Source organism: Lissotriton helveticus, chromosome 12, assembly GCF_964261635.1.
Source record: "Lissotriton helveticus chromosome 12, aLisHel1.1, whole genome shotgun sequence".
In the NCBI taxonomy this organism is placed as follows: Eukaryota; Metazoa; Chordata; class Amphibia; order Caudata; family Salamandridae; genus Lissotriton; species Lissotriton helveticus.
This window is the reverse complement of record NC_136073.1, coordinates 871384946-871411576: the sequence shown is the minus strand read 5'-3', so window position 1 is coordinate 871411576 and position 26631 is coordinate 871384946. Positions and strand designations below refer to the sequence as shown.

Below are 26631 nucleotides of genomic sequence, written 5' to 3'. Positions count from 1 at the left end.
TTCAAAGGATTAAGGGCCAGATGAATGACCGTTTCATTTAGCGCCTCACAATCTGAAACTCATTGCGAGGCGCAAATTGCGAGGCGCTAAATGAAATGTACAGCAGTGTTATTACACTGTTTTGCGATTCCCAATGGGGTCGCAAATTGCGAGGCTCATTAATACTAATGAGCCTCTCACAATTTGGGAGCCTATTGGGAATGCCAGCCCTCCCAGGGATGGTGGCCTGCTGGGCTCAGCAGACCGCCATGTCTGGAACTGCTTTTAACTAAAGCAGCTTTTTTTTTGTAAATGGAGCCCGTTTCCCTTAAAAACGGGATGCATTTAAAAAAAACATGGTCCCTGGGACCACTACCTGCCCTTAAAAAATATTTTTTGAGACAGTCACCAAGTGGAAGGGATCCCCTGGGGACCCCTACCAAATTGTGACTGCAGTTTCACCCTCTTGAAGAGGATGGTAATTTGCGAGTGATTTGCAACCGCAATTATGGTCACAAAACATTCACACATTGCATTGCGGACGCAATTAGTAAGGGATCGCCCATTCCAAATTGCGACTCAAAATTCCTAAATAGCGAGTCGCAAATATATTGCAACTCGCTATTTAGAAATTGTACATGACCAACAGTGATTTTGCATGTGCAAACGGATTCGCAAACCCGTTTCCGCATGCAAAAACATGTTGTACATCTGGCCCCAAGAGTTCACCCACAATCCGTCCTTGCTCTTCTCTGTGTTAAATTAAGGGACAGAACAGAATCATCAAAGTGGAAGGACATGGCGTAACTTGGGAAGCTGTGCTATTCACATCCACACCAGTGTTCCTGCAGCATTTTTATTTTTAGGACTTCTTTCTCAAGCCCAGCACTTCCCCACCATGTCTACATCTACCCCAAATTACTTACTAGGAAGAAAAGGACAATCTTCAGTGAGGCTGAACAGGAAATGGGTCTGATGTAAAAATCACAGGAGGGATGAATTCAGTCACCATATAGGGTGTGGGCTTATTTGGCGCTTTTAGGCACATAATGTTGCTTTAAAATAGTGGATATGCTGGCTCTCATCCATACTTTGTCAAGTTAATGTGGATACCAAAAAATTATTACATTTAGAAAGTATAGTGTGTCAATGTTACCTGTAATGCTAGTTTGTCCTAGTTCACTGAAGGATAAGACCAGGGAGGTGGGCTTCGTCTCACTTGGTGCCACACACATCTTTCTTATCAAGTGGTGCTTTCCAGGATACCCCACAAATTTAATGCCTTTGGAGACTGAAATCTTGACATGAACCTGCAGCAAGAAAAAAATATCTCTTCCTTAGAAATAAGGTTTGCTTTTTCCTCCACATACACTAATAGCACTTAGGAACACAACAAACCTAACTAAAATGTATTATGGGCTACTTTCTAAGTGAATCTTACCCTTACTCTACCTGTCAGCATCAGCTTTAAGTTATGTCACATCATTCTCTTGTAATACACTCAAGCATCCAGCCATGCTGGGCAATCAGGATGAAGATCTCCTATTGCAGTGCAAACCTTGCAGCAGCAGTATCATCATGCTGGAAGCCAGAAAGTGTAGGAAGGAGACCAGGCATTCTTCTGATGCACTCAGAAAATGTAGATCCCCCGCCTCAATCCAGATCCTGTAGTCCCATCACTTCATCCATTGTTTTGACTCCCCTACATAGTAAAGAAGTTCTGAAGTGACTCTTCCACCCACACCCCCATCACAAAAGCTGTGTACTGGTCATGCATCCTCGTTTTGCTACCTTCACCTCTACCTTTGGATGCTCTCTATTCTCCAACACTAGATCTTCCATAGATCCCATTCTTGAATTATTCCCTGTTGTCAGCTGGGAATCTTCAGTAGTTTAAATCGGCATTGAACATTGTTAAAACGGCCAGAGGTGGAGGAACTCTCTTTATTTAGTAGTGTATACACCTTGTAGAATACCACCTAAGTTTTAAATAATCAAGTGAATGTACCAAGCACTCTCATTTCTCCCAAAGGGAAATGCTTGTCGAGTGTGAGGTCTCAAGACGGAGCTCTGATCTATCTACTCCAATTAGGTCAGAACTTCGGGATTACTACTGGGTGACGCCCCATATTCAGCTTCATCCCATCGATCAAAGGGAGTGATTTCTGGGTATTTGTTCTTCAGAGTGAGGGAACGTTCAGCGATGATTCCTACCGCTCAGAAGGAGAAGAAATCACTCTTCAAGATCTGTTTGGCTTGGAATTTAAAAAGGATATCTTGATGTATAATTCTACCTCCTGATTTCTCATGTTCTGAATATGCCAGGCGCTAGACTGGATCCAGAAATATTTTAAATAGCTCATCCACGATGGCAGGTGGCACTGACTCCATATTAGCACCACAATCCATGCCACTGTGATGTCACTGGAGCCTAAAGCGCCCATCATGGTGCCCTGACGTCAGTTCCCTTTTTTCTGCACCCTTTGATGTGGATGCAAAGCTCACTCTTCTGATCTCTTCACACAACGAGGTTCATTGTACTTCAAAAAGTTTTGGTACATCTCCTAGGGCTTCTCATGTCAAAGTTCAGGGTTTAAACCCTGTATGGAATGTATGAGTCAGATGCCCATTGCAGGGCACCACGACATTTGTCTTTGGTATCTGGGGTCAGTGCATGACACACAGTTCTGTGAGTCATGCCTTAGCATGCACCCCAAGGACATCAAAGAGAGAGAGTGTAGTAAGGGTATGACACTCCTGTCGCATGGTTTATGTTCACATACAGGTGACAAACGCATGATTAGTTTAAAGTGTTAATATGGTACATTGTTATGAATTCAACTTGTATGCATTTGAATGTGTTTTGCGTGCTCTGCGAGCGGTGAGTATGGATTCCTTTAACAGTTACGGCATTTGCGTTTGGGATCCTGACTGGCCAGTCGCAATGTGCCATGTGCTTATGACTTTGGAATTAACTATTGTTTCAATCTTACAAAAAGAGTCTGCCACTTATTACAGAGAGGCAAAGTTGTTCCTGGTCAAGGCTTGTGATGATGGCCAAGCCCAAGGTAGATCCTGTCCTCGCTCATAGTTCCCAGAGTTCCCTTCTTCAAGATCGTCAAGAGACAAGCAGTGCAAACATAAAATAAAAGGGAAACAGTGATTCCTCCAAGTGTCACTCCTCAAAAGGTAAGTTGCTGATATGTTTTCTATCCACTGCGGAGTCATCTTCTAAGCATAAACTCATTGAGAGACCTGTATGCCAGGGCATGATGCCGGTGTTGCCTGCGGCCCTGCTGCTAGTGCCAGACCCTGCTGTAATATAAGAGCCTCTGCCAAGGCTGCAAGCCCCACCGGCTTATCCTGAGTGTCTGAGTCCGGACTCGGATTCTGCCTTTTGAAAACAAATATGTTTGACATCTCTCGACATTCTTTGGTCCCCCCACCCAAGAGCGCCTTCTTCCCCATGGGATACGTATTGGTGTGGTTACAGTTCCACCTGGTGGGTCTTTCCTGAACACTGTTCATCCCCTTCCTTTCTCAGCCTCCATCAATGCCTCCAGGCCCCACGCTTTCGCCAGCAAGACCTTTTCTAGCACCATTACCGATGACAGCTCTGATACCATCTCCAGGCCTGACAACTCAGGTCCCACAATTGGACCAGCCCTTGTCTGAGTCTGAGGAAGCCTTTGTCAGATCTCAGAGAGAGGCCAAAAGAACACAGGAGAAATAAATGTACAGGTAAACTATGCACAACTTATTTGGCAGTGACTCCTTTTGTCTGGAAGAAATGATTAGACATGAGCAGCTAGGGTAGGAATGGTTATCCATTTATTGCCTCCTCTTTCCATGAATACAGCTGACTGCTTGGCTCTTAGGGATGGTAAGTCACATTCCCAAAACAGATATGAAATGCCCTTCCATGGCCCGAGATACATGAGGTATCTTCGTAGCCTGCAGCCTTCTGTACAGCCTTCGGAACTTCTTTTAACCTTTAATGTGGTGGTCCTGGATCCAGTACTGGCCATGTGGGAAAAGCTCACAGCATCCCCTCCAGTGAGCAGGTCCGAGGCTTTAAAGTGTAGATCAGCTCTTGGTGATACTGCTTGTTTGTCAGTCCACCCTTTTCCTGAGAGTCTTGTCATGCAGGCCTCTTGTTCTTCCATTCAATCATCTGGAGCTTTCCCTGTAGCCCCGATAGACAGTAATTCTAAAAACTGAAGGCTGGAGACAAGAAGGGTTTCTTGGCAGGCAGCTTAGTGCTCAAGCGTTTGAATGTGAATCATCTTTTGGAGTGTTAATCCCAGGCCCTCTGGGAAATGGTAAGGCTAGTCTTGCTGAATTTGTAACACCACCAACAAGGCCATTTTGTGGAGCTAGTGCGAGACGGGCAGCACACATCCAAACACATAATCTAGTCTGGCTTTGAAACTGCTGTCTCTGTTCCAAGGGGAAAGGGGTCTTCCATAGTCCCTTCACAGTTACATCTATGTTCACCAGGTTCTCACCTGATATTCAGTCAACCTTAATGGATTTATCATTCAATGGATCCAAGTTATTTAGAGATAAAGCCAGGCTCCACTCTGGAGATGTTTGAAACAAGCAGGGCAACAATTCATTTTCTAGAACTCCAGTTCCCATAACCTTTGCCCCACCCAAAGATTTTCAGCACCTTCTGTTCATCGGGGCAGGAATTGGGCAGGCATTAATATAACATTGCTTGGTGCTTACCCTGCTCTTCAGCAGATCTGGGCCATTAAGGTTATGATTCTCATGTTTCATGAAGGTTTTGCATTCAAGGTCATTGTAGGATGCCTAGTAGGTCTGCTGGCTTCCTGCATCCTCCTTGTCTCGCACGCATGCTGGCACACCAGGGTTCTCTAGTGGTGCCCACGCAGGCAGTGGTTCCAGCAAAGAGCAGATCTGTCAGACACCATTGTGATCTCCTGTGACCCTCCAGAGGATCTAGTCTGATGATTGGTGGAGGTGAACATATTCAGTGAGATCTCTTTTGACCCTCCACCATTCGTGGTCATGGTCGTGAGGGATGCCTCGTCTATAGGATAGGGACTGCACATAGAGGAACTGGAGATCAGACTCCTCTGATCTTCAGCGGAGCAAGTTCTTCAAATCAACGTGCTTGAGCTGAGTATGATATGGCTGGCACTCAATGCCTTCCTCTCCATTTGCAGTCCGTTGGTGCAGATAGAACAACCACAAGGTGGTATGACAAGAAGTAGGGAGGACGGGGTCTGACATTCTCTGTTGTGAAGCAGTGAAACTCTGTGCCAACGCCCTGAGTTGCTTCTTGCCAGTCAGAAGTGGCACCTTCACCTGGATGTGATGGAAGACATCTTTGCGCTCGTCTCAAATAAATCTCTTTGCCACTCTTGTCATTGCACAATGCCTACACTTCTGTGCCCTCTGGTATCCACTGCAGGGAGCCTTGAAGGACACATTTTAGTTGAAGTGGAATTTTTCATTTCACTACAAGTTTCCCCCATACCATCGATTCCTCTGGTTCTAAGAAAGGTTCGCCAATAGTGGGCCCAAGTTATCTTCCTCACTCTGGACTGGCCGAGAAAATTGTGTTTGCAGACCTTCTGCATCTTTCCCAGTATCCTCTGCTACATTTTCCTCACAGTGCGGGCCTCCTCACCTAGTTGGAGGGGCAGATTCTGCTCATTGTTAGTCTCCGCCATCATGCTTGCATATTGAGAAGGGACACCCGAGTTAATTTTAACTTCCAGAAGTATTGTGACTTTGTCTGCTCGCCGCGATTCAACTAAAACAGTATATTCTGGAAGGTTAAACAGGTTTGTTGCTTGATGCGCCGATGACTACGTAGATCCCTTTAGGGTTCACCTGTTCACTATTCTCGCACTCTCACTTTTATTAGCCCCAAAAACTTGTTCTGTAGGTATCCCTCAGGGATACTTGGCAGCCTTGTCTGCAGTTCTCTGCCTTCCAGATCTGCCATCCTGTTCACTATTCTGATGCTCTGTCTTTTGTTTGCCCTGAAATTGTTCTGTAGGTACCCCTAAGGGATACTTGGCAGCCTTGTTGCCAATTCTCTGCCGTCCAGAAAAGCCGTTCTTGTTTAAGTCACTCGTTATCATTTGATTTTCTAAAGGGACTGGCCAGTGTTTTTCCACCTACTCCATTTGTCATGCTGCAATGGGACCTCAATTTGGTTTTTAAGCTTGGCATGGGGGTTTCCATTCAAACCTCTTATCCAGTATTAGGGTATCTTTCATAGATTCACATGCCTGAATCATTCCCCGTCGTCGGGATGGGCGTCCCCGGAACATAAATAAAGTAATGTCCCATTAGACATATAGAGTAATAGGCCAAAGGCCCCACATTAGTAACGTATCCATGTCCTTTTGTAAAAAGGACCAATCTCTAGAGAAGATATCACCTCCCTCTAGAACCCTCCTTGAAGGAGCTCATGTCCCTCAGATTTTCTACCGCACGTTGTGCTAAGGGAGTCTCCTCGGACCTCTGCTCAATTTACTTCTCTGGTTTTCCAGTGTTTTCTTACCTCATATTTACATCTTCTGACTGACGTTTTTAAGTATTCTCATGGCTGAGACACCTAAGAAAGGTCTTTTTAGGCCCTGTGGTTCCGGTGGGAAAAAGAGACTTCATGTAATGACCAACATCAAGATTGTCTCTACTGCCTCTATCCGGGCCACTCTTCTAAAGATTGCAAGGTATGTCGTACCTTTTCCACTAAAACCCTCAAAGATCGTGAGTGACGCCTTTTAATCTGGCTGCAAAGACTTAAAGACAGAGACCAGCTGGAGTCTTCTGAGGAGAGTGAGGGCTCTTATGTATCCTCTAAATCCTCTCAGAAAAGACCAAGGGTAGCATCTCCAGCCCCTTTGTCGCAGCCTCCTCAAAAGAAGACACTTAAAAAGTCTTCAGAGGTCCATTCAAAGGCTCTACCTTCGAAGGTGTCCTCTCAGGAAGTTGTTCACACCTTTAGGAAATCTTCCTCCACTCCGTCGACGACGACATCGTCAACGGTGACTTCAGCGACGAGAAGATCTGTGTCTAAGGCCTTATGTGTCACTTCGTCAACGACAACTGTCTCCACGGCTGTGGCGACATCGTCATTTACATCGTCGATGACAACGACGCCATCGTCGACGGCAGGTAAGGCTGTGTCGTCGACGATAAAAATAAAGAAGACATCGTCAACGTCAATACAACCGTTGATGCTGTGATCGCCGACGACTGGGTGGTCGACGAGTTCGATGACGAAGACCATCCCGTCGACGTCCACTCCATCGTCGACGAAGACAACACCGTCGACGAGAACTCCATCATCAGGGGCGACGGTGTCGATGACGGCTCCGTCGACGATAACTCCATCGGCAATGAAACCTGTCGACGTATCACCTTCGACGACCACACCGTTGACGGGCTCGTCGATGACGATGGATTCAAGTTTGAAAAGTACATACGTACACCTAAAAATAATGAAAAGTATGTTGACACCCGCCCTAAAGTCTCCAAGTAGGGTCCAACCACTGCCTCCAGCATGTCTTCTGGAAAAGGAGGATTCCGACGAGGGCAGTATGTTTCAAACAGCGACAAGCCCCTCTGAACTTAAGGTAAAGTATCAAGGAAGAAGATGACCAGCATCAGGAGGATCAGACAACTTATAGGGAAGAATACCAACCGCATCCTCCACCTATGGTTTGTCTTCCAGCCTCCTTGGTTACAGACCTACAATATCTCCTTACAGTCTATAAACAGAGGTTTCCTACATCTCCTAAACCTCAGATCCCAGCGGTGTCTCCACCACCAAGACCACGGCCTCCACCTTTTATTTAATTTTTTTTGTATATTTTTATTAATTATATCACAAGAGGAGAAATATACATATCAGGTATCATGTAGAGGTACATACTTTAACGGTGAGCAGGGAAGTGAGGTGAGGAAATACACGATAATTACAGGCATCTGAAAGTTAAAAATACAAGCATCGAGCTGAACAAAGCGATTCTGTACAGAGCACCGTAAGCAAACGTTGTCAGATCCTGCCCACCCGTGATACAGGACACCAGAATCGTACTCTCGATACCCAGATATGAAGAACATAGCTCAGGATAATACGCCACATCTCTTGTGAAGAAAGGAAAAGGCGAAAAGAAAGGCCATAGAACAAAATAAAGGAAAAAAAAAAAACACAACCCCCCACCCTGCACCCCTGCAGATGGCTACGGCCTAACCCCACTAGCAGCGTGCCTGTCGCCCAGTAAACTAACCCCAAGGAAGGGAAAAGGCGGAGGAGGAGATGCCATACAATACAATACGAGCTCCCGGACTCCCCTCCCCCCCGTCAAAGCAGACAACCCCTACCATCGCCAAAGCGAATGAAAGCAGACTAATAAACAAACAGATAGGGGGGTCACAAAAAGAGAGAAGACCCTCCCGCCCAACTCCCGGAGCAACAGAGGCAGCAAATCCCGTATCAAACATAACTATTATATCGGACCCAGACAAGCAGACTACCCCTTGGCCCCCACGAACACAGACACCACCCAGCGGAGTCAAAAGAAAGTCATGTCATCGAAGTCAAACAGTCAAATTCAGCCCTGACCCTTATGATCCATCGCACAATCCCCAGCCAATAAAATCGAACTAGTAGCAAGAGAGTCAAAACGATATAGCAAATGGAGATCAAAACAGTCAAAAAGGGCCAAAAATGTTAAGTCTCGAAGTCCACCAAAGATGCGGAAGGCAGTCCAAAAAGTATCAAAGGCGCTATCCTTCTACACAAACCAAAGGAAAGCGTTTCCATCGCAAGAAAGAAAGGACAGACTTCTGTCACTGGCTATTCGCATAAGTTCCAAAAGGTCCTTAACAGTTCGCCTTTGGTTCCACACTGCCGTCTCCGCATGCGCCCTCTTCAAGAGGCGCTCTCAGCTCAATGGGTCCAATGCACAGGTTCACTCGACGATGTCATACGAATGACCCCTCAAATGATCAAGGCTCTGCAGTGGTGGGATTGTCCTGAGAACCTTTCTCAAGGCTTGCCTTTCTTGCTTCCAGCTTCGCCGCAGACGCGTCACTGGAAGGTTGGGGCACTTTCCTCTGCAGATAAGTGGGAAGTGGTCCCCCTTCGAGAAAAAACTTCATATAAATATCCTCGAACTGCGAGCGGTCTCCCTCGCCCTTCAAGCTTTCCTACCAAGGATCAGAAATTCTCTAGTGCTTGTGCGAACGGCCAATACCACGACAATGCACTATCTCAACAAACAGGTAGGGACTCGCTCGCTAACACTCTCTCACGAGTCGCAAAAAATCTGGAACTGGTTGATCCTGCACAATATCTCCCTTCGGGCAGAGTACGTCCAGGGAACAGACAACGTTCTGGCCGATTCTCTGAGCAGGCAACAGACGACGTGTCACGAGTGGGAATTAGACCAGTGGACCCTGAACCAGATATTCTCACGATGGGGCACTCCTCTCATAGATCTATTCGCTACAGGGCGGAACGCTAAATACCAACACTTCGCAAGCTGGCATCCCCAGAAAGGATCTCTAGGGAATGCATTTTCGATCGCATGGTGCAACGTCTTTGCATACGCTTTTCCACCATTTCCAATGATTTCCAGATTTCTCAGAAAATTGAAAGCGGAGCCTTGCATGCTCATTCTGATAGCCCCAGCTTGGCCAAGACAGCATTGGTTCACAGAGCTTCACCTTCACCTTCTCTCCCTGGAACCACCAATCCGGTTGAAACTGTTCCCTTCTCTCCTCACGATGAACCATCAGCAAGTCCTGCATCCGGATCCGGCATCTCTCAGGTTATCTGCTTGGCTCCTGAGTTCAAGAATTTCAGAATCTAGACATTCCGCCGGATTGTAGAGTTGTTCTGGCTCGGGCTCGAGCAGACAGTACTAACAAGAAATACTCTTTAAAGTGGAAGAGGTTTTACATTTGGTGTAAGTCACAGAGGATACACCCTTTTTCTTCTTCTCCAGTACAAATATTGCCATACCTTCTCCATTTAGCGAACTCATGTCTTGCTCACGCTTCCATCAGGGTTCACTTGGCGGCAATATCCCGTTACAGAAGATCCTCTGCTGGCCCTTCTCTCTGGTCTTACAGATTGATCAAACAGTTTCGCAAAGGCCTGTTCAGGACTTTTCCTCCTGTGAAGACTTTACCTCCTGCTTGGCAACTCAACACAGTTCTTGCTCAGCTCATGAAACATCCCTTTGAGCCGATACACAGAGCTGATCTTAAGTATCTCTCTTGGAAAATGGCACTCCTTCTCGCCCTTACTTTATCCTCGTTAAGGAGGAGGAAACTCTTCATAGTCTGGACCCCAGGAGGTCGGTCAGATTTTATATTGACAGTAGGAGATTAGGCCTAAGGATCAGTTCTGCATAGGGTACATATGGTAACGCAGTACAGAAGAGAATCTCATTTTGGTGGATCATCTTATGTATCAAAATGTGCTGTGCCTAGGCACATATGGAACCACTGACACGCATACAAGTCCATTCCACTTGGGCAAAATCCTCAAAATCAGCCTTGGGAAGGGCAGATCATGTGGCCAAAATCTGTAAAATGGTGACATGGACATCCTTTCTTACCTTCGCTGAGCATTACTGCTTAGAGTCAGAGGTGAGAAGGGATGGCCATTTTAAGCACACTAACCACATTAATTTCCTTGCCTGATGCAGGGGTCAAGTGAACCCTTCCTAGCTTCCAACTCACCAGCCAGCATGTAAGCCAAGTTATTGGATAGCTAGATAGTAAAATTCAAAATTGGGGCCCGAATCCAATCTGATCCAATGGGAATTGAAGCTTAGACAGAGCCACCGATCTGCGGGAACTGTGTGCTAGCTAAGGTCTTCCAGAAGGGAGTGAAGATCCCAGAAGAAAGATCTGGGGAGAATTACAGGAAGGTTCCCAAAGTAACAGAAGAGCCTAGGGAGTGTCAACATTTAGCTATAGCGATGCAGCCTGACACGGATAGGGAAAGAGATCTCCAAAAGGGGAGGCTCGACCGAATGGAGGTAACTGTCATTCCCATATTGTCATCTCTTTAATCTGGGAGTGTGTGGTATATCCGGATCCCTAGATACTGGACGGAGGTTGGCTCCCAGTGAATGGGTCCTCCCGCATCATGTCAAGTGGAAATGAGAACGATTTCTCTCAGTTATTAATGAGTCCTGACACCGAGCCAATGAAAGGTTGAAGGTGATGTCTCTGAAAAAGAGTAGAACATTGTCTGCATACAAGGAAATGATGTGGGAACCATCAGATAGTGGGATTCCCCCAGCCCACGCCCTATGCCTGAGCCGCCAAGGGCTCCATCTTTAAAGCCAAAAGAAGAGGCGAGAGGAGGCATGCCTGCCTGGTTCCTCGTTCAATGGGATGAACTTAGAGAGGCACTCCCCAAATCGAGTTTGTGTTGTGGAGGAAGTGTATATTAGGCGAATCAACGTAGTTATGTTCGGTCCGTAGCCGACCTGTTCCAGGACAGAATATAAAAAGTCCCATTTAAGAAAGTTGAACGTTTTGTGGATATCTAACAATAGTACTGTCATGCAGGACTATGTAGTTTGGGTTTCTTCCAACCCTTGATAAAGGCGATGGATGTATTCCTTCCCAGTCCTTATGTACCAATTGTGGCAACATTTGCTGAACTCTGTTAGCTAAAACTGCACTTAGGATTTTATAGTCGATGTTAATTTTTGCAGTGGGCAATAAGATGTCGCATCCTGGGGGTCTTTCCCAAGTTTTAATAGTGAGACCATAGAGGTCTGTCCTATCGTGGCTGGAAGGTGCCCCGATTCCAGTGCCACCTCGCATAATTTTAGTAAGCTAAGAGCTAGTTCCCCTTGGGATGCTTTACAGAACTCCGCCGTTGGGGCCATTCATTCCAGGAGACTTACCGGTAGATAAAGCTGTTATTGCCATTTTCACCTCTTGAAGCGTTATGGGGCGTCCAAGTCTCCCCGCTCTATCTGGAAGAGTCTAGAAAGAGGTATAGGCTTTAAAAATTGCACCAGCACCTCAGGAGAGGCCTCCCCGCTGGCATGTATGAGTCCATATAATGAGAAGTAAAGGCATTGTGTATAGCCTATTATGCATTTAAAAATCTGCCATCCGGGGCTCGAATTGTGGTCACGGGGGGCTCACTGGTCTCCCTATTAGCCAACCACGCCAGCAATCAACCCAGTACCCCTTTGAGTGCATTCAAGCATTATAGGCCATATTATCCAAGCATCGGAGATGTACTAATATCTGTGCTTCTGTTTCCCTGAGACTGCTCAAAGTCTGAAGGAGTTTGGGAGTAGCAGCGTCCCTCCACTCCACCCCTATGTATTCTCACTCGGCTGCTTCCAATTCCCAGAGTAGGGTGGGTCAGACCCCAACCAAAGTCCGTATGCATTACTCCCAGATGACCACCTTTAAAAAAAAAAATGTATTTGGGTTTATTGGTTTTCAAAAGCAAACAGGACAACAGGCACAAAGTGCCAACAAAAAGCCAATTGCAGCGCACTTGCAATACATATATCGTATCAAATCAAAATATTGCTGTCTTCTTAATTTGCCTATTTCCATACATCATTGTACAACTGAGACATAGGTTAGACATATACCAGGTACATTTCAACAAGTATCGTCAGGAATCATAAGTACAAAATTCAGATACCTGTCGCGATATCCTAGGCTGAGTACATTCTACAGAACTAAGTAGTCTTAGTTTTGGGCATTTCAGTATAGTTGGGGCATCATCACTCAGTGTCATACACATTATTATTACATCACAACTAGTCCTATTGTTTAATCTACAGAATTTTCAACTTGCACAAGCTGTTCAACAGTCGATCATGTCCATTCCAGGAAGGGTTCCCATATATCCCTTGGTCGGGAAGTGGGAGGCATCTGGTCCCAGAATAGTCTCAGTTCAGTGTGCCCATAAGTCACATCAGATAGCCAATCTTTAAATTTTGGTACCCGTTTTCTACCCCACCGGATAGCCACCTGTCTATGGGCATACAGTAGTAGGAGTGCATGCAGCTTCCGCCGCTTCGGCACTGTTTCTCACACACATCCTAGCAGACCCCACATCGGGAATGGTGTATCAGCCCTACCCACAATTTTATTCACCACGTCAAACACCTCTTCCCAAAACACACTCAACTTCGGGCTTTCCCAAGCCACATGCAAAAACGTCGCCTGTGCATATCCACACCTCCAGCATCTGTCATCCTCTCTCAGACGCATACGATGTAGGCTAATCGGTGTCCGATAATATCTATGTAGGAATTTGAAATGTATCAGTCTTAAGCAATAGTTGGGGGACAGTTCGGACAATTGGCCACAACAGTATTACCAATCCATTGATTTGGGCGTCAGAACAGGATAGGTAGTCTGCATTATTGTGTACAGACGTGTTATCAATTTCTGAGCCAAGGGCGTCTTAAGAATATTTTCCAGCGCCACCAGTGTCGGGGGGGGGCCTCGGGGAAATTTGTGCACATCGCACGGCATGTAGTGCGTATTTTATGATTTAAGAATTTGTCAGCAAAAGGAACTTCATGCCCGTCTGCTTCGAGCGGGGGAGATCTGAAGTTGTTATCTGGATAAAGGTCAGCAAAGGTTTTCAACTTCATACTATCAGCTAAGGCCTTTCCAACACCCCCTCCATGCATGGCAACATGGGGTTACGTTCTACCAACATGGATGGTGCATAAAGTATCGGAACGCTCTTTTTCAACTCGCGCCATACCCATCGCAATGTTTCAGCAGTATCAACGTCGTCTCTCGGGCGCTTCGCTTTTTGATATAGAGCGACGGCCAGTGGTACTGGGGCCACAGCGTCTCGCTCTACTGCAACGTGTGGCTGAAATGGAGTCTCATGTACCCAGAAATGGAGGAACTGAGCTTGCGCGCATAAGGCATATAACTTCATGTCCGGGGCACCTAGTCCACCCTGTTTCAGGGGATGGGTCAGGAGGTTCCATGACACTCTGGCCTGCCCATTTGACCACACTAGGGACAGCAGCCCCAGATGACCACCTTAAAGGCCTCCCATTCCACGGCTAAAGAGAGGCCCTCATTGCACTTGAAGTAGTCCTATATTGAGTCAGCCAGGTCATTCTGGAATGGTGGGTCCTCAAGAGCAAAAGGCTGTAGGCTCCAGGTCGGTATCGGAGATGCCCTCCATCCCTATTGTAGATCTAGTTTTATGGGGTTATGGTTGCACATTTCCCTCTCCAGATAATCGGGGGAGGTGATGTAAAGAGAAATTGTATGTGAACAGCAAAAGATGCGCTCAAGGTGTGATTAGCTTATATGAACTGGCAAATAGAAAGAGTAGAACCGAACTCCTGGGTTTTGTTGGTGCCAAATGTCTGCCAAGTCCCATTGTTGCAGCCACTGCTGCAGATTCTTAGCATTGGTAACCATGGGGACAGTGGGGACTACCGGGTGAGATGGAGTCAGGTCGAGGTCTAATACTGTATTAAAGTCCCCTCCCAGGAGCCAAGAGATGTGTGCCCACCTCACTAAGCGGAGGGATAACCACGGTAGGAATTGGAATTGATTTGTGTTGGGGTGTGTATACGTTGCCGATCAGGATCTGATTGTCATTTAGGCATGCCTCAAGGAAAATTATCTGCCCTCTGAGTCCACTTTTTGTGACAGTGCCTCCATTGGGGTCCCCGCCCTCACCCATGTTAAGACTCCCCTGGCATATGCTGAGTAATTAGTCATATATACCTGACCCCTCCACCGCTACTGACTTTGGGCTACCTATGGATATAACTCTAACAGATCAATTTGTATATCTTTACATTTCAGAAAGGTATAAACATGGTAAGGAACGTCATGTGTCTAGAGTAACAGTCCCTCCCTTCTGTTCCCATGTGGAGGCATATATGGCCAAAATCTGGGTTTGGAATGGTAAATATAGTGGGAGCGCCCTCTGAAAGAATAAAGCCTGGGACCAATGATCACAATACTCTGGGGTTAAGAGGCAAACAATCATCAAACTGGATGTAACAACAATACTGTGGGCATCAAGGCTACGGCTTGTTTCCCAAACTATGGGTCAAGTTCATCGAAAGTGGGGGGACAGCAGTAAAGAGGCGTTCGGGGGGGCTCCCCGACCTGGTCCCTAGTGATATGCTTTGGACACAGCACAGCTCCTGTGTATCCTTGAGAACTGCCGATAGTACAGGTAAAATCAGGCCAGTTCCATGGATCTGTGGTCTCCATGGGGGAGGGGCCCCACGCAGCAGCATGCCATCAGTTTATATAATTTCATCCACTTTCTATGGGCGGTCACATGCGGGAGCTCTCCCTCTGCTGATTGGGCAGAGCCGCAATAGCTCATAGCCTTTGAGGCTGCTGAGAAGGAGTCCAAATGGTCGACCTCTGCTGCGTGTAGGGACGCTGCCATCTTCAAGGCATATACCTTTTTAGTTGAAGGCATGCGCCAGGTTGGTGTTTGCCCGGGTTGGCGACTCTGCTCATGGAGGTGGCAGCCATGTCTGAGGAACCCATGTCTGTCCTCTGGCACAATCTCACCTTGCATCTTGGCTTCCAGACAATCCCAGACCTCAGATGGTTCTGAAAAGGACAAGGACTCATTGTCGTGGAACACTTTCACCTTGGAAGGGAAAAGAAGCACATACTGCAGGCCTAGGTTCTTAGTTTGCATTTCACCTCCCAAAAAAAGGCTCATTGTTGCTGAACTGCCAGGATATAATCTTGAAACAGGAGAATCTGATGATTGTCTTGAAGAATGGAGCTTGCCCGGCTGGCCATCTTAAGGAATGTGTTGCGGTCTTTGATGTGCAAGAGCTTGGCTAGGACGGGGTGCAGTGGGGGTCAAGGGGGAGGGTGCCGCGTTGGGGCCCAATGGGCTCTCTCAATGGAGAAGAAGGGGGTGAGTTCCTCAGTCGGGACCAGCTCTTTAAACCATTGCTCTAGATGGTCCACCATGTTGGATTCCTCGCATCCTCTCGGAGGCCTATAATGTAGAAATTGCTATACCTTGCTTTCCCCTCTGTGTCTTCATCTCTCATTTCCAGGAAGTTCACCCATAGTTGCTGTTGAAAGAGAGAGGCTTGAGGCTGAAGATCCGCGAGTGCCTTCTCAGTGAGAGTGACCTGTGCCAAGAGCTTATGATCATGCCAGAGCAGATTAATTTCCACTGTTACAGCATCCAACTTCATTTCTAGCGGGACCTTGGAGGTCTCAATAGCTGGCAGAATGACATCTACTTTGTCCCTTCAGACATGTCAGCTGCCCCCTCCAGGTGGGTCTCCGGGCAGCCCGAAGATTTGGCCATCATCCTGACTGGCTTGGTATGCCCCATCACCACGTTTCTGGGTCTATGACTGCAGAGAACAGGCTTGCCGGTCCTCCCTTTGTAGGGAGGTTGCCAGTCTGCTTAAAAGGGGTTTTGGAGGTACAGCGTGTGCCAACTACCGAGGCTATAGTGGGTCCCCGAAGAATAAGAAAAAGAAGGGGGTGAGGAGAAGACCCCCTGTGGTATCTCGTAGATGCATGTTCTGTGTGGGGCCTGCTTACTCCATCCGTGGCCGTATAGTAGTGGGCAGAAATCACAAACAGCCTCATGTGGTCTCATGTGTTGGCTGTAGCCTGCCCTAGAACAGGACTCCCCTTCAGGCCAGTCGCTTCAAGGGGCCCCATCTGCGGGACCCCAGAAGGGGGAGGTGACAGTCTGTCCCTCCCCTTATATGCAACTGCCTGCCATACCGAGAGACACCTACAATACCTGGCATGACCCAAAGAAGCTGCAATCAAGTTATTGATGGTGGGACCTCACTGGTGTAATCGTGCTGCAGGAATTGGGGCCCTTCAGACTCACTTGTGCGCTCAGGGGGGAAAGGGCACCTTTAATGTCTGCTGCGCAACTCTGGGTCTCCCCCTACCTCTCATGGGCTGCACAGCGACACAGAAGTCTCTCTCTCCTCTGACCCCACCGCAGCCATGCCACTGGATCCCACAGATGTCCATTCATAGTGCGGGGCTCCGGGTCAGAAGGCTCGGAGTTTTCAAGGCCTCGCCCAGGCCTTACGCCCAAAGGCTGAATTTGCTGCTCCCCTGCTTGCCTACAACAGGCTGTGGCGCTCCCATTCGTCCCAGGGTCACTCCTGCACTCGTTGCCCCTCCGGTGGCCACCCTGCAGCACTCCAAACACCCCCCCTCGATCTTTGGCAGTTGGGAACAGCTGTCTCCACAGAATGATGAAGGATGGTGGGGCCGATGCCAGGAGCTCCGGGTTATTTGGCCACCATGATGCTTCGGCAAGTCACGCTCACCCCCACCCCCTTTTTTTCTCTTGATCAATGATCACCTCAGTTTAAGCAGTTGCCTTGTCGTCGACGGTTGTCTCCTCACTGTCGGATACCCTCTCATTATCAAAGGAGATGCTAGTGGCAGCATCTGCTGCAGTATCCGCAGCAAGAAACTTAGATTATCAGGTTGTTTCCATTCTGCCATTACTGGACATACTAATAAACTTTGTTCAGCACTGTCTCCTCTAAAGGCGATAGACCGTCCACCTCCTCGTATATAAGATGAGTCTGTAAAGGTTCTTTCAGTGAGAGTCTGCAGCAGCTCAGGGTACAATACACCCCATAATATGATCAGGAAACACCGTAAGAACTTTATGACAATCTCTATCAAAAGAGGAGGCATTATGAAGATTCATGACATTATGGGACATATGACCATTATTAACAATTTAGCTACAGCAGCTACAGACAATACTCAAGGAAATAGCAAATGCCACAAGTTTAATTTGGCTTCAAGTCCTTCTGCAAATGATGTAGAGAGTTTCCACAATACTAACGAACAAGCTTGCAGCCATGTGGTTGCTCTTAAGTAATACTTAATGACTGATTAAATGTTATTTCAGTGTTATTTTATGTGTGGACCTTTCGGCAAATAGTATGTGAGAAGACAACAAAAGAAGGACAAACACAGCCAGTCCTAGATGAAGTCACATGCTTAGCCGTTCTCTCTTACCTCTGCACACGTGGTCAAATAGTTGTAGGCTGTAAGCGGGATTTTGGTTTGTTCTCCACGGATGACATGGTATGGCAAGGTGAAATCAATGAAGAAAGATTTGAAGGTTCTCAAGGCCATGGGCTTTGCAAGCCCTAGGCCCTTCCCCTCTGACAGAGCCACAGCCTCTGTAATCCATGTGGTAATGGAGTCTGGAACCTCCACATGGAGTTGGGCTTCACCTGTTGTGTCACTGCCAAAAATGAATAAACAATTAGACAAATACAAAATTTCAATATGTTATCTTTCAGATAGAACAATTAGAAAGTAGAGTTTAGTTTTAATCCGATATCTTCAGATTTGTGGAGAATATGCTAAATCCAGAGGACTATTCTCTCTGCCACAGTATTCCTTTAATAAAGAACACTCCACTGGTGGATTATCCTCCAGATTTAACATGTCTTTGAGAAATCAGAGTAGTTTCCATCATCAACTGACTGTAAAGCAAGCCTTAAATGTCACTGTGCATGAGAACAGGATGAATTCTTTTAGCACTTGACATCTGGCGAATGTTAATAGGAAATGAATTGTTGTTAATTCAATTAAAAGAATGTTGATAATGTCTATCATTTGTATGAGACAAACTTGGAAAGTGATGCTTACTGTGATCAACAACATTGCTGTGGCATATAAGGGCTTTGAATCAGATTAAGTGAACTGTGTAGAATGTGAGTGTGAATGTTGGTGTTAATGGGTTTTGCTCATGTCATGTAGTATATTTTAGGAAATTCGTATAATTTGGTTAACTTGGGTAGATTCTGTTCTAGATAGGAGTCCGTTTAGTTTTCTCCTGACTTGAGCATTTTGACAGGGAGTGAAATTTTTGTCTAGGATAAGAGAATGTTCTTCTGACAATATGTGTTTCTGTTCTGGCTATGAAGACGAGGTGTTATGCAACTTATGTTTGGAAAATGCATTTTCATTTAGTCGAGGAGTGGTAGGAATTGTTGCTTTAATGAGATGGGATTTTGTTCTGCCTGATAGTGTGTATTGAGATGGAAGGATTTGAGTCTCCTACCTAGATGAATGTTGTTTCTGATTAATGGATTACTACACCGAGCAGCAGGGATTTCAACACTTAGTGTCCCAAATTCAGCTTTAAATTGGGAAAGCCCAGTGGAACATATAGTATCTCAGTGGGATCATAGACTATGGTGATATCATTTGTCATCTGCTTCGCAATAACTGTGATGCGTGACTACTGAGCAGTAAATTGATTTGTTATCCTGGACTCATTTGGAAAGTTGCATGTAGCTTGTCACTAGCCTTATTGTCAGAGATTTTGTTAGGTCAACCATCCATCTCACATGTTCCTCTGAGCTGCTCAGCCTCGGCTTGTGACCTAAAGTTTGCAAAGAGTCTTACTCTTTGCTAAGTCATACAAGGTGGTAGGAGCACAACTGTGGACTTCCTTTTAAAAATACAGGGACAACACCGCATAATTTTCGTACATTTAATAGCTTACCTTCAATAGCTTCATGAAATAGTACCTGTATTTCTAATCTGCCTATACATTATTGATATTTTGAAAATTTGCATTTTGTACATTTACATTGATTGATATCACTGAGAACGTTTTGTGCTATTATTATTCCTTTTCTTTATGATCCTTCTACTGTAGTTTATTATTAATTTTGTTCTTTTATCTACTAGTGTTATGAGGTTATTCTTCAATCTGGAATTTTTGTGCATTATAAATAATTACGAAACAGAACTAAAGTATAGTGAACTGTAAAAGGATTCCATAAAGAAGGATCATAGTAACAGAATGGACATGTCTCCTTTTAACAGAGTGTAGCAGACACAATCTCAAGTGAACAGACAAATAAATTACAAATTATGCAACACATCCACCATTATGCAATCAATGTGTGGACCAGATGACTAAGCTAGGCTTTACCTATCTTATCCCGTCTGACATGTGGTCATTTATGTGCCAGGATATATAATGTTCCCATCTTCCTGCCATTGATGCATTTACGTGTAACCATTTCACACCAGCGAAATCACCAAATTGAAAGAAAATGTTTTGGCAGGGAAAGTCAGGCAATTTTAAGGGATGCCCTTGAGAAAGCAATACCAAGCCATGAGATTGTGGGTAAATGGTGTGAGTGGAGCGGATCAGAGATAAATCGGGAAATGCCTCAAATGGGATTAAAGGATTATTGTCAAGAGTATGTCATGTTGCGTTAGAAGCACAAGCTGCGCAAGAGTTACTGTTTAGTTGGTTTTTATTGAGCAGTACAGTGACCCATAAGTGCTAGGAGAAGGGGAAGGGGATAAAACTCAGGAGCTAACTATTGCTACACCGAACTGAACAGTTAATAAACCAAAATACAAATGAGCATCTGAGGTAGGGATGAGGATAAACCCAAGAGCCATTGACTTTTTGTGCTTACTGAGAAAGCAATGAACCATAAAGCTATCAAGGCTCCAGCCAGCTGGGGGTGGTCTTATAAACTCTCCACGACTGGTATACATAGGTTTAGGTTTTGCCAGTGTGCTGACCACATGTATTGTTGTTTGTTACTGACTCCTAACCACACTCACTGATGTACAAAAGCTTTCACGTGAATCACTTTTTCACCCTGACCACAAGCACAGCATGATTGTCTCTGCGTTTGTCAAAGTTACTTGAACCCCCTAAAAATAAAGATATCTTACATTGAAAATGTACAAACATATGTTTGCTTTCTTTCCCCATGGCTAAAAAAAACAAAAACACACATGAGAGCAGCTGAAAGAAATTAGCAGAAGGACCTTCTTTCTCTTCTGGCCACATTCCAGCCTGTTTAACTGCACAGTGTGTTGCATCTGAGGTCCCTTCCGCTTGGATTTCAATCCGCAACTAGCACGTACATATTATTTTCACGGTGTGTATCACTTACAACGCAACTTTTACGTCGTAATGCTGTTACAACGCAGCTATTACAACGCAGGATCCATTACAACGCATGGCTTTACAACGCATGGCATTACATCGCAGATGCTATTACAACGCATACCATTACATCGTAAGTATTGGTAAGTATATAATTTATTTTAATTTTATTTAATATTATATAAATGATTTAATTAATATTAATTATAAATAAAAATAAATAAAAATATTTATTTATGTTTTTAAATATTATAAATTAAATTTATTATTTTAAGTAATTTTTTTAATAAATATGAGTATAGGAGTATATGTATAGGTGTACTAAGGTTTTAGGGCAGGGTTTGGGTTTTGGGGTACAGGGGTGTTTTTAGGTTTCAAGGTAGGGTTTGGGTTTTGGGGTACAGGGGTGTTTTTAGGTTTCAGGGTAGGGTTTGGGTTTTGGGGTACAGGGGTGTTTTTAGGTTTCAGGGTAGGGTTTGGGTTTTGGGGTACAGGGGTGTTTTTAGGTTTTAGGGTAGGGTTTGGGTTTTGGGGTACAGGGGTGTTTTTAGGTTTCAGGGCAGGGTTTGGGTTTTGGGGTACAGGGGTGTTTTTAGGTTTCAGGGCAGGGTTTGGGTTTTGGGGTACAGGGGTGTTTTTAGGTTTCAGGGCAGGGTTTGGGTTTTGGGGTACAGGGGTGTTTTTAGGTTTCAGGGCAGGGTTTGGGTTTTGGGGTACAGGGGTGTTTTTAGGTTTCAGGGCAGGGTTTGGGTTTTGGGGTACAGGGGTGTTTTTAGGTTTCAGGGCAGGGTTTGGGTTTTGGGGTACAGGGGTGTTTTTAGGTTTCAGGGCAGGGTTTGGGTTTTGAGGTACAGGGGTGTTTTTAGGTTTCAGGGCAGGGTTTGGGTTTTGGGGTACAGGGGTGTTTTTAGGTTTCAGGGCAAGGTTTGGGTTTTGGGGTACAGGGGTGTTTTTAGGTTTCAGGGCAGGGTTTGGGTTTTGGGGTACAGGGATGTTTTTAAGTTAAATAAAATTAATTATATTATATTAATTACATTTCATAATTAAAATAATTAAATTAAATACATTATTTTAAATAATTTATTTTAATTACAATCAAAAAAATATTTAAATTAAATTAATTTAATTATATTAATTAAATAAAATTAATTACATTTTTTATTAAAATTAATTTAAATAAATAATTACTATTATTTTAATTAAAATAATTTAATTAAATTAAAATAATAACTTTTTTTTTAAAAAGGTATACTTACCTATACTTACGATGTAATGCCATGCGTTGTAATAGCATCTGCGATGTAATGCCATGCGTTGTAATGCCATGCGTTGTAATGGATCCTGCGTTGTAAAAATTGCGATGTAACGGTCTGCGTTGTAAAATAACGCGTTGTAACATCATAGATCCTATTTTCACACATGAGGGCGCTTACTCTTCTGGGCCAAAGTCCAAAATATACAACTCCTTCCAGTGTTTAAACACTTAAAACCATGAGCTAGGAATTTGTGAGGAAATATGTGAGGAAACGTTGCATGATATGTGTTTTAGGTTTTAAAAGGATTATGTCCAGAGATTACTGTAACAAATCGAATTAAAGACTTAATTCACACTGACTGGCAAGTAGACCAGTAATATGTGCACATTTCATTGAGATTCCCTCATTCTTGTAGTTTTTGACTAACAGTTTGCCTCAACCCACTTGTCACTCCTGCCCACATGCCCCAGCAAGGGAACATGTCCTAAAAAGATTGCTCAGGGCTAATGGCCTGATTGTAGGAAGCTAGCTCTTTATATACCATACCAAAATGAGGTGTAGTGTGTACAAAGTCCAGTGGCACCCCAAAGGTAGACAGAGGTAAAAGTAGATAGCACCTTACTCTCTATTTGTGGTAGTGTGAGCGATCAGTAAGGCTTTATCAGAGGGTATGGTTAAGCATTTGTTGTACATACTCAATCAGCAAATGATGTCACACACTCAAAGACTGAACTCAGACCAATTTTGTTTGTATAAAAATATTATTAAGGTATTTTATTTCTAGAACCAAGCCAAGCCTGGCACTGGTAAGTGAAATAAATGCTTTGCAATATATTATGCAATGTTTACAAGTAAATGCAAGTTCATATGCAATTGTTTGAAATGCAGGTAAGTCATTGTATTGAAATTACTGTACAGATTACTTTTTAGATTATTTGTAGATTACTTTTTCTACTCGGTGTGATATGCCTAGATATCATACTGGGACATTTCCTAGAGAAAAGGTAAGTAAAATCAATTTTGCACAATTGTTATTTTTCAGGTTTCCATACAAATCCACTCCACACACAACATTTTGCAGAAAAAAAAACAGTCAATAGGTTCCTGCGGAGATAAATGAAGTTAATGGTTACCAGGTAAGTAATTTGTCTTTGGGGGTGTTTGTGTTTCTGGGGTTAGAACAAGGGTTCCTTCCCCCGGGGTCAAGGATGCACTCTTGTTACACCCTCAGTGGCACTAGGGCGGCCGGTTGCAGAGGCCCATTGTTATCCAATGGGGGATAGGGGGCCTCCCTTGGTGGCTGCTTACATGCAGGCCACTGGGTTGTGGGAGAAAAGCTCCTGTTGTTAGGCTCAGGGCAAAGGGGGATCCTGTTTAGCACAAAAAGTGCACACGCAGGGGCGGCTGGGAGCAGAGTGCTGTTTTGGTGTCGGGTGCCCAGTTGGTTTCAATGCAGATTTTTGTTTTTTAGCTGCAGGCTCGGTCCAGGAAGACCTCTTGGATGACCCAACACCTGAAAAGGTAAGTTGGAGTGCTCGTGGACGTAGGTGCACCTCGGGTTCTTTTCTCCAGGGCGCAGGGCATCTGGATGCAGTGGTGTCTTTTGAGGTCAGATTTCACCTTACAGGGCCACTCGCGGTTGGGGGGATCTCTGTGCAGAGGCTGCAGGCGACGTCAGCGAGTCCTGGAGGAGTCAACCCATGGTGCACTTAGACTCTGTTCACAGGAGATCCTGTCTTCGTTGAAGGCAGTCAGTCCTCCCAGGGTACTGGAGGTCGCTGAATGCAGGACAAGGCGACTTTTGGCGCAGAAGCTCAGAAGCTCTGGAAACTGAATACTAGCCGGTAGGGATGGGGGCAAATCACTTGTTCTCTGAGGTCGCCTCTGCTGGGCGTCTTCTTTTGTCCTTTTTCTTCTTAGGTTGCGGGAATCTGCCTTATTGGTACAGGACTGCCTCCTAAATTCTGTATTTAGGGGGCATTTTAGGGGTCTCGGGGTCAGTAGCCAATGGGTTACTGACCTTAGGGTGACTACATCCTTGGTGTGCTCACCCCACGTGGGGGAGTTAGCACAATCCCTAATCCTGATTGAGGAGTGCCTGCCATCTGCAAGATGGCGGGCACTGAAGAGTGGGCTTCACCTCGCCTCCCCCACCTGAGGGATGCAGTTGGCAGAGGTGGGCACACCTTCTAGGCTGGCTAATTTTTCCCGCCTGTTTTCCCACCGAAAAAGAGGGGAGACAGGAAGGGGGCCTACTCCTGATAACAGGAGAGGCTGGTGGTCGCATTACAAAGGCTGCGAGGCCTTTGAAGCTCCCCTGCCACAGATAGCTCTTCCTGGCCTGGGGAAGGTGTGAACACCTCCACCCAGCAAAGGCTTTGTTTCTGGGCTCGGGGAGAAAAGGCTCCCACCCCAGGGGTCCAGAAATATGTCTTGTGGTAGCAGGCTGGTGTGTACCAGTCAGGGAACCAACCAGAGGCTGGTTGTTTTTCTAAGATGCCCTCTGAGTGCATTTTTGATTAAATCCCACACTGGCATCAGTGTGGGTTTTGTGTGCTGAGAAGTTTGATACCAAACTTCTCAGTTTTCAGTGTAGCCATTAGGATGTTGTGGAGGCTGTAATGACAACCTCCAAGCACCATATACTCTTAATGGCAGCACTGCACTTACAATGTCTAAGAATTAATGAATACATTGTAGGGGTACAGGGCTCATGTGCCTGTACCCTCACCACTGGTATAGTGCACCCAGCTAGAGGGGTGGTGATCTATGCCAGGGCAGTGCGTTGCAGGCATGGCACACTGGGATGGTGCCATGTCGACTGTTCACTTTGTTCTGCTCCAAAACACGCAGCCTGCGAAAGCTTTGTGTGAGTGTAAAGGTACAGTGCCTCTAAGGGTGGCACAATAAGTGCTGCAGCCCTTAGAGGCCTTCCTGGTCAAAGTGCCCTGGGTACTTGGGGCACCATTTACCAGGGGCTGACCTGTGGCCAGGGTGTCGATTGGCTTTGGTACAGTTTTGGGGAAAGAACCCAGGTCCTGGGAACCCGATTGGCAGGGACCCAGGGCACATGAAGTCAAAGTGCATCAGTAGTTCTGGCAAAAAAGTGTGGGGGGATTACTGCAACAGAAACCCAGCTTCTCACACTGATGTATCACAATTTTCAACCCATTCTGTAGGGAAATGTTTTCATAAGGGCCTAAATATCATATGTAAGGGTGAGTGTCACAGGGGAAGGTGTTGTAGGAAGTACAATACAGCTGCCTCTTATGGGAGTGGGTGTATTTCCAGTTCACAGGCTAATATTTTATGCATTCACCGGGATGGATGCTGACTAGTAGTCTAGATAGGATATATTCATACATCTCATAGACTTTGTATTCCTGTGTCCATTATCATAAATATTAATAGTGTCACAGTGAGAAAAGGTGATAAGAAAGCTCACTGGTTTAAGCAGTCACTAGTGAGATCTGTGTGCGACTTATGGGTCATAGGTTCAGATGCCGGCGTGGTCAACTTAGCCTTTCATATTTATAAGGTCAATTAAAGCACTACTAGTCAAGTCAAAGGAGCTTTATTTCGATATAATTATATCTTTAAAAGCAAACAGAGTAAAAAAAGATGACATTTATCTAAAACAGCCCGCAGTTTAAAATGTTAAAAAGTTAAGAAGTTAAGAAACCCCCCCCGTGAGCATGTTTAACTATAGAGACGCTACATAACGGTTGGGTAATAAGTTGACTAAAACAGTCTCTGAACGAGACCTAATTAAACAATTTGCTTGAGCCACTTTGACCTTATGCGCCAAGTCCAACCTAAGAACTTGGCTACAGCACTAACAATTAAAACACAGGTATCAGTCTGAAGAATCCTCAGTGCGTCAGCACACCGCCTGGCCCCCAGTATCGAGCATACTGGCTTGATCCATTTGCGACGAGGCAATTTATAGGCGGGGCATTCAAAGAACATGTGTCCAATGGATTCTGGCCTGGTAGGGCAAAATGGGCAAAACGAAACAGTTTGGTAGGGCGGCTTCCAGCGGGGGGTAAATTCCCTGATTGGCAAAGAACCAGTTCTAAATTTAAAAAATAACGCTCTGTCCCAGGGAATTGAGATAATGTCTAGGTAAATCTCACGTGATGGGGCATCCTTAATCAACAAAAAGGACCTGGTTGCTCTGCACAAGTTCGTTTTGCTGTTCCTTTTCTCAGTAATCCAGGACCAGTAAATTTTTTTAAGTGTTGACTTAGGTGGAGCGGACCTCTGTTCCCATGACTCGCCCAATCCTAAGTTCAGAAGGAGGGCTTTAATGTCTCTGAGCCACCTCACTTTGGCCCAGCTCGATGAGTCCAGAATTTCCCGTAGGCCCTCTGCATAAATGGTGAGAGCCTTCACCCTCCAGATACGGGCCCACAAAAGAAGGGGGCGAAG

The 26631-nt window shown here is 45.3% G+C and overlaps 1 protein-coding gene across 2 annotated transcripts in view; it reads right to left on the bottom strand.

Annotated features, from left to right (window-relative positions):
• Positions 1-26631, bottom strand: part of CPAMD8 (C3 and PZP like alpha-2-macroglobulin domain containing 8) — a 1183022-nt gene that overhangs the window by 933044 nt on the left and 223347 nt on the right. For both annotated transcript variants that reach the window (XM_078671323.1, XM_078671324.1), the window contains exons 20-21: positions 18025-18256; positions 1136-1289 (exon numbers count right to left, since the gene is read on the bottom strand). In XM_078671323.1, the coding sequence (XP_078527449.1) occupies positions 1136-1289; positions 18025-18256 (386 nt within the window). The remainder of the gene's footprint in view (positions 1-1135; positions 1290-18024; positions 18257-26631) is intronic.